Source organism: Citrus clementina, unplaced genomic scaffold, assembly GCF_000493195.1.
Source record: "Citrus clementina cultivar Clemenules unplaced genomic scaffold, Citrus_clementina_v1.0 scaffold_5, whole genome shotgun sequence".
NCBI classification, from domain to species: domain Eukaryota; kingdom Viridiplantae; phylum Streptophyta; class Magnoliopsida; order Sapindales; family Rutaceae; genus Citrus; species Citrus x clementina.
Window position 1 is genome coordinate 16,367,449 of NW_006262201.1, and position 14,929 is coordinate 16,382,377.

General features: G+C 37.5%; 4 protein-coding genes across 7 annotated transcripts; 2 read left to right on the forward strand and 2 right to left on the reverse strand.

Annotated features, from left to right (window-relative positions):
• Positions 1 to 207: 207 nt before the first annotated feature.
• On the reverse strand, positions 208 to 4,112 carry LOC18043119 (pentatricopeptide repeat-containing protein At2g13420, mitochondrial). 4 transcript variants are annotated; one of them, XR_002905591.1, is made up of 4 exons: positions 2,400 to 4,112; positions 2,059 to 2,195; positions 1,866 to 1,967; positions 208 to 1,051 (listed from the first exon to the last, which is right to left on the reverse strand). XR_002905591.1 is itself a non-coding variant. In XM_024184973.1 (2 exons), the coding sequence occupies exon 1, from the start codon at positions 4,064 to 4,066 to the stop codon at positions 2,444 to 2,446; it is 1,623 nt and encodes a 540-aa protein (XP_024040741.1). In that variant the 5' UTR covers positions 4,067 to 4,112; the 3' UTR covers positions 208 to 1,051; positions 2,400 to 2,443. The 4 variants fall into 4 exon arrangements, 1 of the variants encoding a protein (XP_024040741.1); XR_002905590.1 differs by having other exon boundaries at positions 2,059 to 2,204; XR_002905592.1 differs by lacking the exon at positions 2,059 to 2,195 and having other exon boundaries at positions 209 to 1,051.
• Positions 4,113 to 8,429: 4,317 nt separating this feature from the next.
• On the forward strand, positions 8,430 to 10,118 carry LOC112097970. The gene is made up of 5 exons (XM_024183567.1): positions 8,430 to 9,041; positions 9,127 to 9,279; positions 9,368 to 9,472; positions 9,556 to 9,813; positions 9,939 to 10,118. Exons 1-5 carry the CDS (start codon positions 8,430 to 8,432, stop codon positions 10,116 to 10,118), a joined length of 1,308 nt encoding a protein of 435 aa, XP_024039335.1.
• Positions 10,119 to 10,941: 823 nt separating this feature from the next.
• On the forward strand, positions 10,942 to 11,475 carry LOC112097971 (sentrin-specific protease 1-like). The gene is made up of 2 exons (XM_024183568.1): positions 10,942 to 10,959; positions 11,077 to 11,475. The coding sequence occupies exons 1-2, from the start codon at positions 10,942 to 10,944 to the stop codon at positions 11,473 to 11,475; spliced, it is 417 nt and encodes a 138-aa protein (XP_024039336.1).
• A 220-nt stretch (positions 11,476 to 11,695) lies between these two features.
• LOC112097972 lies at positions 11,696 to 12,541 on the reverse strand. The gene has a single exon (XM_024183569.1). The coding sequence runs from the start codon at positions 12,539 to 12,541 to the stop codon at positions 11,696 to 11,698; it is 846 nt and encodes a 281-aa protein (XP_024039337.1).
• Positions 12,542 to 14,929: the final 2,388 nt, after the last annotated feature.

The window sequence follows — 14,929 nt, forward strand, 5'->3', positions numbered from 1 at the left end:
TTCCTGGGCTTATACTTGAGTTGCAGCTGCCACTGTTCAACTTGGCAGTTGCTTATGGCCAGTAAAACAAGGAGAATTCATAAATAAAATTCGATCAGTGCACACGGAGTATGTCAACTCTTCTTAGACTGAAACAATAGAAATATTTATAAATTAATTGATACTAGATTAAACAAGTTCTTCAAGTTGCTGTTGTAAATCTGTAATTCAAGATGGAAATAGAAAGCAACAAGAATAATGCAGAAGATAGCTGCATACAATCTGCCAATGCCGATCAAGCTATAGGCTTCGCAGTGAATCAAGTATGGTGAAATTTCTGTCCAAATGATGGTGAAAGATACAAAAGCCAGTGGGGAGAAAATTTGCTTCCTTAAGTGCCTAAAGAGGCATAGCCTGGACCCGTGCCTGTCAGTCAATTTGCAAATAAAAGCTTCATTATATTTTCTTCTAAACAAAAGCTGTACCACCGCATTGGATTTGTTCCTTTTTCAGTGCTGGATAGCAGAAGTTTTTTAAGATCATCTTTTTCACATGCCTCATGAGTCATGATAATAAGCACAAAGGAGCAAAATCACTCATTTCGAAAATACCTATCAAAGCCGTTATGGTCGATCTTGGAAACAACTTTCGAATTAGATTAAGGAGATTTATAATTAAAATACCCCAATCCGAATCATGAGTTCATAAAATTGATAATTCATGATAGATTCCAGGTTTCTTCAAAACATCTGCCATTTGAGATTTCTTTGTTTCACACTCCACTTGGGGATGACTGAGTAATTTACTTCAAAACTTGAGAAAACATAAAAGGATTGAAAAAAATAAAAAGACAACAAAAATGGGAGCAACTCATCTACTTTTGTGGGTTTGGCTAAACTTTCATTGCCGGGCCAGCCAGCAGATACAACTGACACACGAAGCTCACAAACAAACAGGTTTCTGCATTCTATTAATTTGCCAGCAGTTTTCTTTTTCCATTCCCCCCCGACCAACAGCTAGCTGTCTCTTTTTAGTTGAGCTGCTGCTTCTTTTTACTCTTCCATACTCTGTTCTGCGAATCAAAATTCATTACTCAGTTTCAGTGAGAAGGAAAAGCATTCGAGTTTATACACAAAGCAACTCTATTAGCTCGAGAAGAAATATTGAGAGAAAAGCCATGCTTATGCCTCCTACTCTCCTATATTTAAACAAGTTCAACTTGCCTACATGTCAACCTCCAATTCCAAACATACTACAAATTCAATAATCATCAGTTCTGAAGTGCATGAAAGTATCATCCAAAGATTAAGGGATTAGGGAATACAGTTTTGAAGATAGTTTGAACTTCTGAATTTAAATTACTCAAGAATTAATCCAATCATTTGTATTTAAAATATGCTAGTTCCAGCACATACTTAAGTATCGACAAAGTGTCATTACACCACTTAAATTTGAATACTAATTAATTCTTCTTATTTTTCTGTAAATATACTACACCTACCTACTGTACTTAGATCAAGAGGATCAAATATTCCCACTAGCTGTCTCTCCAAGTTGAAAACTTGGATTTCCATCAAAGTAAAATACTGTATCTTAATTCTTGTCATAACTGAAATTTGTACTATTAATAACTGGAAGTGGTAAATTCTAAACCTCAGCAGGTAGTACCAATGCTATAATGCCCTCCATTGTGTCACTAACAGCTGGATTGTAATTTCAGCTCATAAGACTACAAATTAAAGAGCGATCCATTAATGAAGATAAGAATATAAACTAATCCAGGTTGTTTAAATAAAAGGACTGATTTATTCCCATCGACAGAGAAGCATGAGAATACAAAAAGGAAAAATCAACCAGCAGAAAAAAATCTATAAACAATAAACTACCTTCATTTAGTTATAAAACTCAAGGTACATGCCCCAAAACCTTTTTACAGGCAGAAGCAAGGAAATCCACCATGTTTGGGTATTGGTCCCTTGATAAAAGTCCTGTTTACAAGGAAGTTGGGAGCAAAAGTAAGTGTGGGTTCTGAAAAAGATTAGAGTTCAAGAACATATTATAAAGGTATGTATAGCTGACCTGCAAAGCAGGCACCTATATCTAATAATATTCACAGGGACTTCAATCTAGACTTTGACCACAGTTAAGAATGCTGTTTTCTTCAATTTACACCAATAACATTACAGGAACATTGAGGTTTTCAAAGGCTTCAAAATCTGCTATCCCTACATCAATCATCAACAAAAATATATGTAGCATTAAAGTTGGAGATACCTGAAGTGCTGCGGGAATAGACCAATTAACTTAGTCTTAATAGTTGATATGAGATTCATAGTATTGGATTATTAACCAGCTTAATTACACCAGAACAGTGACTAAATTAAATTTTGAAATATGCCAAAATTACTGTCATTGAGTACCTCACGAGCTGAAGATTTGATTCAAGCTGCAAAGACATGGTGCATCATCTCCTATATGGCTTAAAGTGATAATTTTGGAACTCAGAACCAAAAGTAATTGACTCTTCATCAAGCTTCTTCTTCAATCTTCTCCATGTTCTCAACATATCGGATTGTATTAAGCCCCTATAAAGAGTTTCAAAAGTAACTTTTTGTGGAAGCAAACCCTTCTCTATCATCTCAACGAAATACTGGCAAGCCTCTTTCCACTTCTGTTTCTCGCACAACCCATGAATTAACATTGTGTAAGAATCTAAATCCGGCCCCAACCCACTTCCTTTCACATCATTCCAAATCTCCCTCACCATATCCATTCTATTCAATGCCATAAACATCCCTATCAATATATTATACGAATGCATATTGGGGACACATAGACCATCTTCTTTCATCTGCCGATACAACTTCATAGCCCCATTCGCATCCTTCCTCCCCCTATATTCCTTAAAGAAACAATTATAAGTCTCCGCAGAAGGACAAACACCGTTCCTCACCATCTCTCCAAGTAACTCCTCTGCATCCTCGATCCTCCCACATGAACAAAGACACTTAACAACAGAGGAATACGTAGCAACAGTCGGACAAATCCCTTTCTCCTTCATAAAATTCAACTTATCAAGCGACAACTGCGGCTGATGAGCCCGGCTATACACATGTAACACAATCGAAAAACTAGTGACATCCGGTTCAATCCCTCTCACGCGCATTTCATCAAACACCTTCTCGGCGTTCCTTATTGTTTTCTCAAATCTCTCACTCGGATGCAAGCTCGCCCTCCTACAAACCCCATTTAACAACACATTATAAGTCACAACATTCGGCTCGACTCCTCTCTCTATCATCTCTCCTAAAAACCTCTCCGCCATGTCAATTCGATTAATTTTACACCACCCATAAATCAAACTCGTGTACATTTTCACATTCGGTATGATCTCATGCTTATTCCTATTAAAAACCTCAACAGCAACTTTTACATAGCCGTATTTACAAAGGGTATCGAGCAAGAAGCAAAAGAAGTTAACGTTATTGTTGTTGTTTTGATTTTCAGTTTGAACAAAACATTTCATGTCGTCAAATGCTCGGATCGCCTGACGGGTGAGGCCAGCGGCGATTAATCTGCGGATTAAGATCAAGAAAGCGGATGAAATGGGGGTGATGTTGTTTTGGTCCATTTGGACGATGAGTTGCCAAACGACGTCGAATTGGCGGACTTTGGAGAGAATGTCGATGATGAGATTGTAAGAGGAGGCGGAGGTGGAGGGACGAGGGTTGTTGGAGTTGGAGGGTAAAGATTGGGAATAGTGGAAAAAGGCAAGGGCAACTTTGGAAGAGTGTTGGAGGCGGAGGAGTGTTTGGTTTAGGAGGTGAGGGGAAAGAGTGATGCCGTGGAGTTGGAGAGAGGACTCCATGGCGTGGAACGGGTTGTGGTGGGCAAGTACGATTTGGGAGAGTAAGTCGGCGTCGTTTGATGGCTCGAGTTTTGGGAGATCGATGGTGAAAGGAAGAACGGCGTCGCTTTTTGTGGAGTAGAAGTGGTAGTGGTTGTGGTTGAGTCGAAGGAATCGGCGCGTAATGGTGGACGTAGGGGTCCGTGTTTGGACTGAGAATAACGATCGAAGCAGCGCCATATTCAGCGTTCAAACAAACTCCATCAAGAACCATGATTCTTTTGTATTTTATCATGAGTGGGGCTCCAAATAAAATGATTTTAATTTAAATAAATTTGGTGAAACTTATTTAATGGTTATAAATATTTATTTAAATTTTATTTAAAATTGAGATAGTGTATATTTTAATTTATAACTGTTATAGAAAAAAAATTATAATTATGAAATATAAATTAATAGTATATAGTAAATATAAATTTTAAATAATAATTTTAATAAAATTATTAAAGATAAAATAAATTTTTTTATCGTATAAGTAAAAAATTATATTAACATAACTTTTAAGGTACATCAACTAGTGTTTACCAAATAACAACTGCACAACCTCAATCCCCAACGAACCTTTAATCCGATAAGCTCTTATCATAATTTTTGTTATTATTTAATTATTTTTCTAATAGAGTTTTTTAAGCTTAAATAAGTTATTTTGCTTCTATTTGTAAAAACTAAAGTTTTACGCTTTTGGGAGAGGATGTTGAAATTCTTTTTAAATGTTAAAATATTTAAAATATCATTTACTTATTTTACAATCTTAATTTATTTTTTTAATAACATAATTTTTTAAAAAAACTTGCCTATTAAAGTAATTTCATAATTTTTTTAATAAAATCTTATATTAACAACCAAATAACTAAATTGTTTTGGTAAAACTAATAAAAGCTCTATTTGAAAAATTGTACCAAACAAAGTCTTAAGGTGGTTCTGTATATCTTTTTAAATAAATTTTTATAAATAAAATTTTCACAAAATAAATTTTAGTTATTTAGTTATTAACGAGATTTTTTATTAAAAATTATAAAATAACTTTAATATACAATTTTTTTAAAGTTATATTATGAAAATAATGAAATATGATTGTTAAATAATTAAAAGATATTTAGTATTTTAAAAAAATCAACCTCTACTCATAAAAATAAAAAATTTGGGCTTGCAAATAGGAATTAAATAATTTATTTAATCTTAAAAAACTTTACTAAAAAAATTACCAAACAACAATAAAAAAAATTTTAAAATAGCTTATCAAATTAAAAAAGTATTTATAACTAATAAATAAGATCTACTATACACACTTATTTTGTCCTTAAATGTAATTTCAGTGAAAGATTTCAATTAACAGCACAACTTTTATAATTTAATAGAACTATAATCATGATATTGAGACCAAATTTTTTTTATTACTATGAGTGGGTTAAAAGTGTAGTTACAAAATTTATAATTTTTATTTAGTTACCCATAATTCAAGTGGTATACAGACAAAATATGTACTATATTAATAATTAATAAATGAAACATATCAAAATTTATATATAAACATTCAAAAAAGAGTTATACATTGTTTCAAAATACTAATACATGTTTCTATATAATATTAAAAATATGTAAAGTTATCTTAAAAGTTTCTAAACTTTACTTTTTCCTTAAGTTTTCCTCTCGTTATCTTATTGTACCACGTGGAGAGAAGTTACTTTAAAACAAAATGTTGGTGGTAAAATTTGAATCAAGCATGATATGACACGTGTGAAGATATTGCACATGACTTTAAAGTAGTGAATGAAGAGTTGAGGATGAAAGGACAAAATAAAAAGATCACGAAAAATCAGCATCAACCACTCAAATCATCTTAAAATAACAAAAAATATCTCATACAATATGTTCAAGTTGCCACATGTTAGTACGGACTACAGAACAGTGACAGCCTTGCAAACAGAACCAAGACATGTCATCATTGCATGGTCCCTACTCGGCTGTCTCCAAAATATCCCCTTACAAGCCACCAAGATTAGAAGGAGAAGGTCCCCTAATACCTCCACTTTAAGATTCTCTTTGATTTCGATCACCTGCGGACCTGATCACCAAACTTTATCTTCAGCCAAAAGGTTTCCCAATGTTTTCACATCAACCTTGCTTTTGAGCTTTTGAACGAGTTTTATTACTGAATCCTTGTCATGTTGGCTTACCTCGCACGTATCCGCCCCTGTAAGATGGGGGATTAACATAAAGATAAAGAGAAAAAGCTAATGGAAATGAACAATCAAACTCACAAAGAGGAATGCAAATAATGAAAGTCTCCTATGAGATGTAGTGAATACATGAGGAACCTCCCTTCTATGGGTGATTTCTCTGGCCATGACAAACTAACGACCATACCAAGACGTCAAATAAGTAATGACACCTCAAAGGCACAACACACCCTCTTGAAATACCCCTTAAGTGGCAACCAAAACCTCATGAGGACCGATTCCGCACGAATGGCAACCCTGTTCTCCAAAGGGCTACATTTATCCTCCTGGCCGCCTTAGTCCTACACTAGGCAGTAGCTTTGTGGGGGAAAGGGGGGGGGAAGCAAATGAATATGAGGATCATGCCACAAGATCCCAGGATGATCCCTATTGAGACTGTCCCCCAATAGAAGATCTACCTAAGGAGAAGTTTAGTGGTGATAAAATTTGAATAAGGCATGATACAACACCTGTGAAGATATTGCACATGACTTTTAAGCCCTTGAAAGTAGTAAAGAAAAGGGCAAAATGGAAAGATCTCTAAAAATTAGCACCAGCCTCTTAAATAATTTGAGAACAACAAAAAATGCCTTCTACAATATATCTAAGTCACCATGTGTCTATACAGGACCGCAGAACAGTGGCAGCCTTGCCAACAACACTAAGATACTTAGGTTGTCTCCAAAATATCTTCTTACAAGCTACCAAAGTCAGATTAGAGAAAGGGGGACTAGGACACAACTACCTGTACAATCTCTAGTGAAATCATGTGCTTCTTAGCCTAATTAATTTATTTAAAATGAGGTAATTAGAATTAAGGACATGTTGCCAACAAAGACTGTCCCTTAGAGGACAGCTATCCAATCCAAGTAAGCTCAAAGGTCTCAATTAGAAAGGCCAAACTATCCTTAAAACCCTACTCGAAGAGAGAACTAATTAATAGTGGATCATCACATGTTCAAAAAGACACAAAGATGCTCTCGAGGGTATTGCACCTTAAAATGTCTAGTTGATCTCACAAAGGGTGGGTGAGTTCTCTTATTGACAAAAGTATCAACTTTTCTCCTTTTAAGCCCTCGAAAGTAGTGAAGAAAGAGCCGAAGATGAGAGTGCAAAATGAAAAGACCTCCAAAAACCAGCATCAGCCTCCCAAATAATATAAGAATAACAAAAAATGGCATTAAAAAATTTCATAATGTAATATATTAAATAAAAAAATAATGTCATTAAAAATTTTATTTAATTAGAAAATTATGAAGATAATATAAATCAATTTATAATTATATTACTTTTGTTCATATTCTCATTGTTATAATCATCTTTATTGTAGGACCCATGAACTTTATTGTAATGATTATATAAATTCAAATTTGTGAGACCCCTAGCAGAGATAAAAAATTTGAGAATGCCAATATGATTTTTTCTAGTTTCCTTCACAAACTTCAAAAAACGTAAATGATTCATTTTTGAGAAATTTAAACTAATAACCAAAAAAACTTTGCTTTTTTTCATCTTAACCCCCCAAAAATATTTCTATCAACATTAGCCATTAAACAACATTTGAGTCCAAAATACCCCTCCCTCATCTCTTCCCCAACACTCTCTTTCTCTCATCTCTCCCAAACCGATCCAACTCCCATCATCGGCGGCGACATCAACCCCGTCGGCGGCGGCTCCATCTCTCACCGGCATCCGATCTACGATCCACAACCTTCAACAAAACCTAGGTTAGTCATTTTTCTTATTTTCATTAATTTAAAATGAGATTTTAGAATAATAATAGTTATAGCTTGAGATTGATAATGGTGGTGATGATGTTTGTGGTGGTTGGTGGTGTTTGGGAGTACTGTTTTTGATTTTGGAGTGATTGCGCTTAATTTTGGGGGTGGGGAGGGAGGGGGGCAGGGCGCGCACCGGCGCCCATCGCTGGGCAGCAGCGCGCGCCCATGCGCGGCCTGCGGTCGCACCAAATCTGGTGCGACAGCAGGCGCTGTCGCACCAATTTTTTGGTGCGACAGGGCCTGTCGCACGAGTTTTTTGGAGCGACAGGCTTGCCTGTCGCACCAGATTTAGTGCGACAGGCGCCTGTCGCACCAAAAAATTAGAGTTTTTTTTTTACGAGTTAATTTTTTATTTCTGTAAATATAATGTAATAATTTTATAAATATTACAGATACATGGCGAAATCAGAATCACCGGATATTGAAGTAGGCAAGATGTATTTTCGTTATGCTGATCACTTTCCTGGTCGAATTTCGAGCATGTGTATGTTATCTTCGGTCGTAAAAGCTATCGAGGAAAAATTAACAAACCGGCAGTTGAGTATGTTCAAAAAGGATATATTTGGGCATTTCTTGGAGTGTCGAAGTTTTCCATTTAGTGGGGTAATTTTGCATAATCTTTTACTGCGTCAAGTGGCCCATGAAGAAGATAGCCGTGAGGATCAGTTATGGTTTCAAATTGGTAAGCATTTGATTCGCTTGTCAATTGTCGAATGGTGCTTGGTTATTGGACTTTCATTTGGTGTTGATACCAATGAAAAAAATGATGAAATGGAGCAGAGGCTACGGAATACGTATTTTGGTGGTGTGCATCGTAAGATTAATGTGAAGCAATTTGATGCCGTATTTAAGGAGTTGAATTTCGAGGAAATAGACGATATGGACGCATTAAAGATTGCGATGTTTTATTTTGCGGACAGAGTACTAAATGCAAGAAAAAATCACTGTCAAATTAATTTCGATTGGCTTGACCAAGTTGATGATATTCAGTACTTCCGAAAGCGTCCATGGGGTCTATTGTCGTGGGAAATGATTTATGAGAGTCTTGACAATGCACTGTTCGAAAAAGACGAGAAATTTAAGAAGACTCGGTTGAAAAATCCAGATCATAATATTGAAAAATACAATCTTTACGGATTTACGTCTGGGGTGCAGGTGCTTTTTTTTGTTTATTAATAAGTTTTATATTATTAAATATTTGATAGTTGTTTTATTTGATTTTTCACTTTGGTTGTTGTAGGCTTGGATTTATGAAGCAATCGGAGGGTTACCATCAACATGGGTCGTCAAAACGAAGAGTAAGATTCCCCGCATTCTGCAATGGAAGCCTATGGCGTCTTCGAGAATCAACTTTGCGGAGGTTTATTCGTTCTTCAACGACGAATCTCGTCTTGTAAGTAATATGTATTACTTATTTTTTTAACTTTACTAAATTTAAGTTGGGTTTACTTACTTAAATTTTTCAATTAAATTTATGGCAGACGGACGTTTTACAAACTCTTGAGCCAAATTCAAAGGAGAGTAGCAGAAAATATTGGCTCTCTGTGAAGGATTACTTGCCAAGCATTCCAGACTGGGTTCATAAGGTCGGTATACTGTAAGTACAAAAATTTTTTTTATCGAAATTTTTGACTTTTCATTTAGTAATTTTAAATGATACTTTATACAGCACCAACCCTCAATCAACGCGATGCCGTCGGTTACAAGACAATCGGACGAGCATGACGATCATGACGACATACCAAACCCAATACCAGAGCAGCGTCATGACACTTTTGAGCAGCGTCATGACGCTTTTGAGCAGCGTCATGACGCTTTTGAGCAGCGTCATGACGCTTTTGAGCAGCGTCATGACGCTTTTGAGGATGAGGTGGCTGTTGATGACCAGCAGCAAACAGACAACTCTGATGACGCACGGGATTCTGAGGTTATAAATAATATACGATATTTTTCACTTTTCTGAGGTTATAAATAATATACGATATTTTTCACTTTGGTTGTTATTATTTTTTTATTGTTATTCTAAAGTTTTATTTTTTTCTTTTGTATTAGTCGAGGACAAAGCAGTTTAATGATTACGTACGACGACGGCTGGATAAGATTGATCGTAACGTGTATGAAATAAAGTCAGAATTAAAAGATTTTAAAGAAACCGTTGTTGGCTTCATCGACACATTTTCTAAACGTCCAAATAAGGATTCTCCCACTGCACGCTCGTATGCGGTAAGCTAATTTATATTAAATAATTATGTTCGTTTAACTTTTAATTTGATAATTATTTAATATGTTCTTTTTGGCGATTGTACAGGCCCCGGATGACTATGGAGTGTATACTGACGTGGGCAATGAAAATTTGTCTACGCCCACGTCATTGGTTAGTTTCTACGGGGATGTTAGTGGGGAGAGCGTGCAGGTGTTCACAGAGGTGCCTCCGGGCGTTAGTAAGTTCGGCCGCGCGTACATACCGTCGTATGTTTATAACAGTCCTTACATGATTCCTCCGGTCAGGCGAGGACAGAACGTCCGGAGGTTACCTCGACCCCAAATCATGGAGCATGCGATTGTTCACTGGTGATATCAGAGTCCGCCGGAACGTCCAGCACCCGCGGTCATTCTTTCAAATAATTTTGGGGACAGCTTCGATGGGATGGCTAGGCGATGAGGTATTTATATTTTCCTCGTGGTGTATACTGTTGTGTATTTGTGTATAATTTTTTTTTTAAAATCGTAATATTTCTGTTTCTCTACAGCATATTCACGAGTATCTCCGCTTGATTAGCGGGAAACAACGGCAGTATCCAAATGCCTTACTCCAACGTGTCACACATACGGACACATTTTTTTGGGTAACGTGCCGACAAAACTTACAAATACTATTTAATTTCTTTAATTATTGCCTTTAAGTTTAATTAATTTATGCATTTCTTGGTTATCTATGTACTAGGTGTTCTTGAATCAGTTATGGAATAACGGGAATTGTGCAGTCGATTCAATGGTATTCGACGACCGCTTGAATAGTTATCTGTGTGGGCGACAGCACACAATGTAAAAATCAATGACGGATGTCGATATGGTATGTATTTTATTACATTTCACATGTTCTATAATGAAAATATTCGAGGAGTTGTTTTTTCTTTGTTGTATTTCAATTTCATATATAACGAACATGTTTTTAAATTTTTATATGCAGTTACTCATCCCTGTTAACTTGGACGGCGCGCATTGGGTACTAGCACGAGTTGACTTTCGGAAAAATAAAGTCTGGATTTATGACTCATTACTCACATTTCGCGACGACAAAAGGTACAAGTTGAAATTCAAGCCACTTGAAGTTATATTCCCTCGCTGGTTGGAATATGTTGGCTTCTACAATATACGACCTGAGTTGCGGAGTGAAGACCCGTGGAAAGTTATCGCAGTTAAGAGCGCGCCACAACAAGAGCCTGGAACTGGCGATTGCGGTGTTTTTGTATTGATGGTTACGATGTATTTAATGTTCGGGCTTAGGTTGGAGTTTAACGCTAGTCATGTCGAGTACTTTAGAAAGAAGATTGCGGTTGATATATTTAATGACGATATTATATTGTAGACCTATGTAGTAATTTCAATGTTGAAATTTACATTTTTTTTAATTTCCGCACTTAATTTTATATAATTTTAATGCCTCACATTTTGAACTTTAAAATAAAATAAAGTTTTATGAATAATAACAATTTTAACCAACGAAATACAAAAAACAATAACAGTTTTAACCAACGTAACACAAAAACAATAATAGTTTTAACCAACGAATAACACACAAAATACAACTAACTTCGAGTCGACGCAATAGGATTCTTACATCGCTTACGATTATGGCCAAGTTCATGACACCGGCCGCATCTTACAGTTCGCCGGTCAACGTCCTCGCCAGCCGAGGGTATTCTGCGCTCTTTACGACATCCAGGTGGCGGTGCCTCAACTGGTGGGTATACCTGCAGCTCCTGAATTTCATCTGGAACTTCCCAATCAGCCACATCACCAACTGGCTCCACTGGTTGTGCATAAGCCATCGCCAACGATTCTGTAGTGTAAAAGTCCGAGCAAAGGTTAATAAAATCCACCCGGTGTGTTAGACACGCCGCAATTGCATGAGCACACACAAGCTGATCAAGCTGAAACACTCTGCAGGAGCAAGTTCTCTTTTGCAAGTCAACCAACCCTTCCTTAAGCCCACCGCCTATAACTTGAAAGCGATGCGGAGACACCGGCCGAACTATCATTCTTTCAGCTATAGTTCTCCTCTCAGTGACTATTTCATCCGCCCATGTTGTTAGCCGAGTAGTCATGGATTCAGCCACAATTTTTCTATCATAAAACCATTGCTGCAATGTTTTCCTGAAGTGATCAACAAGATGAGTAACAGGAAATTTTCGAGGTTCCCTCATGAAAGCATTAACACTCTCCGCGATGTTGGTGGTAAGAATGTTGTACCTCCTACCTTCAAACTGAGACCTTGCCCAATTACACGTACCGACATTATTTTCTAGGTAATCAGCCGCACCCGAGTGGATCATCCACAACCCTTCAAGTTGTCTCTTAAATTCCTCGTGGCCATATGCTTTTGCTGCATTAATAAAGGCAGGCTCAAATTCATCCCAAAGAGCTTTGGACATTCTAAATTGTGACTTAATGTTACCTTTGACGTGGTAAAAACAAACGCCATGAGTTGCATTATGAAATACTTTAAGAACGGCTCTCCTTATGGCAGTAACACAAAAACAATAATAGTTTTAACCAACGAATAACACACAAAATACAACTAACTTCGAGTCGACGCAATAGGATTCTTACATCGCTTACGATTATGGCCAAGTTCATGACACCGGCCGCATCTTACAGTTCGCCGGTCAACGTCCTCGCCAGCCGAGGGTATTCTGCGCTCTTTACGACGTCCAGGTGGCGGTGCCTCAACTGGTGGGTATACCTGCAGCTCCTGAATTTCATCTGGAACTTCCCAATCAGCCACATCATCAACTGGCTCCACTGGTTGTGCATAAGCCATCGCCAACGATTCTGTAGTGTAAAAGTCCGAGCAAAGGTTAATAAAATCCACCCGGTGTGTTAGACACGCCGCAATTGCATGAGCACACACAAGCTGATCAAGCTGAAACACTCTGCAGGAGCAAGTTCTCTTTTGCAAGTCAACCAACCCTTCCTTAAGCCCACCGCCTATAACTTGAAAGCGATGCGGAGACACCGGCCGAACTATCATTCTTTCAGCTATAGTTCTCCTCTCAGTGACTATTTCATCCGCCCATGTTGTTAGCCGAGTAGTCATGGATTCAGCCACAATTTTTCTATCATAAAACCATTGCTGCAATGTTTTCCTGAAGTGATCAACAAGATGAGTAACAGGAAATTTTCGAGGTTCCCTCATGAAAGCATTAACACTCTCCGCGATGTTGGTGGTAAGAATGCTGTACCTCCTACCTTCAAACTGAGACCTTGCCCAATTACACGTACCGACATTATTTTCTAGGTAATCAGCCGCACCCGAGTGGATCATCCACAACCCTTCAAGTTGTCTCTTAAATTCCTCGTGGCCATATGCTTTTGCTGCATTAATAAAGGCAGGCTCAAATTCATCCCAAAGAGCTTTGGACATTCTAAATTGTGACTTAATGTTACCTTTGACGTGGTAAAAACAAACGCCATGAGTTGCATTGTGAAATACTTTAAGAACGGCTCTCCTTATGGCAGTGCATCGATCAGAGATAATTACCAACTCAGGTCTATCACCAATCACTCCATGTAACTTCATCATAAACCATTCCCAAGCATCATTATTTTCTGAATCCATGATCCCAATGGCTAACGGATACAATTGATTGTTACCATCAAGACATGTTGCCACGAACATGCTTCCACGATATAATCCCTTCAGATGAGTACCATCTACAGCAATGACAGGCCGAATGTACTGCATAAACCCCTTGATGGAAGATCCGAGTGCTACAAAATAGTACAAGAAATTACCATCTCCATCCTGCTCGAGGTGAGTGACTGTACCCTCATTCGCTGTAGTTAGTACGTGAGAGTATTTAGGGAGCAAGTTGTATGACTCTGCAGGGTTGCCGCGTACTATTTCAAGACCAACTTCTCTCGCCCTATATGCCTGCTGGTATGTTAACTGAACACCGTATTCCTGTTGCATATCTGCTCTTATGTCATTGGGAGTATAAATCCTCTTATCTTGAATATATTTTTCTGCGATAATATGACCGACAACCCGGCTCCTTAGTTGATGACGTCCATCAACCAATACCTCATTATGACAAGTGTGTACATTATCAATTCTCTTCACCACCCAAGGAACATGTTGCTCGTTCGAACTTCTAGTTGCTCGAATACGCCATTTACATGATTCTGAACAACAGTGAGCCTCGAAACGTGTCGTAGTAGACCGTGCAATCTTAAAATCAAACTTATCTCTAAAGGCCACCTTGCGTAGTTGTAATATAAGCTCATTCTTCTCAGCAAATAGCTTACCCACGCTGATATCATCTGAGTCACAACTGCTAACAAAGCTTGGAGCAACCATGTTCGAAGGTAAAGTTGGAGCAAGACTTGTAAGGGGGTCAATTCTCCTTCTCGATCGAACCATAGAAGGAATAGGTCTATTGCCTCTGTTATTCATAGGAGTATTGTCTTCACACTCATCCTCATCCTGAAACGACGGAACATTCGAAGGACCGGCTCCTCCATCATCACCATCATTATTGAAACGAGTGCCCCGCCTTGTATTATTAGAAGGTTCTGCACAAACATTATCCCCCTCTGTCTCATTATGAAAATCATCATTGTCCCGAAAATCATTGTTGTGATACGGAGAATATTGTTGCTCCAACGACGTTGTTATTGGAAATACCGTTGCTCCAACATCCTGTAACGTAACGCCATTATCATCAATGTTGTCATAATTGTCGTGGATTGGAGAGTAATATTGCTGCAGCGATATTGTCCTTGGCAACACCTCTTCATCATTATCGGGGCCAGACATA

What these genes read in the sequence shown, in the direction of transcription:
- LOC18043119 (XM_024184973.1), bottom strand. Translation starts at nt 4,066, where the DNA reads ATGGCGCTGCTTCGATCGTTATTCTCAGTCCAAACACGGACCCCTACG.
- LOC112097972 (XM_024183569.1), bottom strand. Translation starts at nt 12,541, where the DNA reads ATGTCCAAAGCTCTTTGGGATGAATTTGAGCCTGCCTTTATTAATGCA.
- LOC112097970 (XM_024183567.1), top strand. Translation starts at nt 8,430, where the DNA reads ATGTTCAAAAAGGATATATTTGGGCATTTCTTGGAGTGTCGAAGTTTT. An exon ending in GATTTACGTCTGGGGTGCAG is followed by an intron (nt 9,042 to 9,126) that starts GTGCTTTTTTTT and finishes TGGTTGTTGTAG; the next exon opens with GCTTGGATTTATGAAGCAAT. An exon ending in ATGACGCACGGGATTCTGAG is followed by an intron (nt 9,814 to 9,938) that starts GTTATAAATAAT and finishes CTTTTGTATTAG; the next exon opens with TCGAGGACAAAGCAGTTTAA.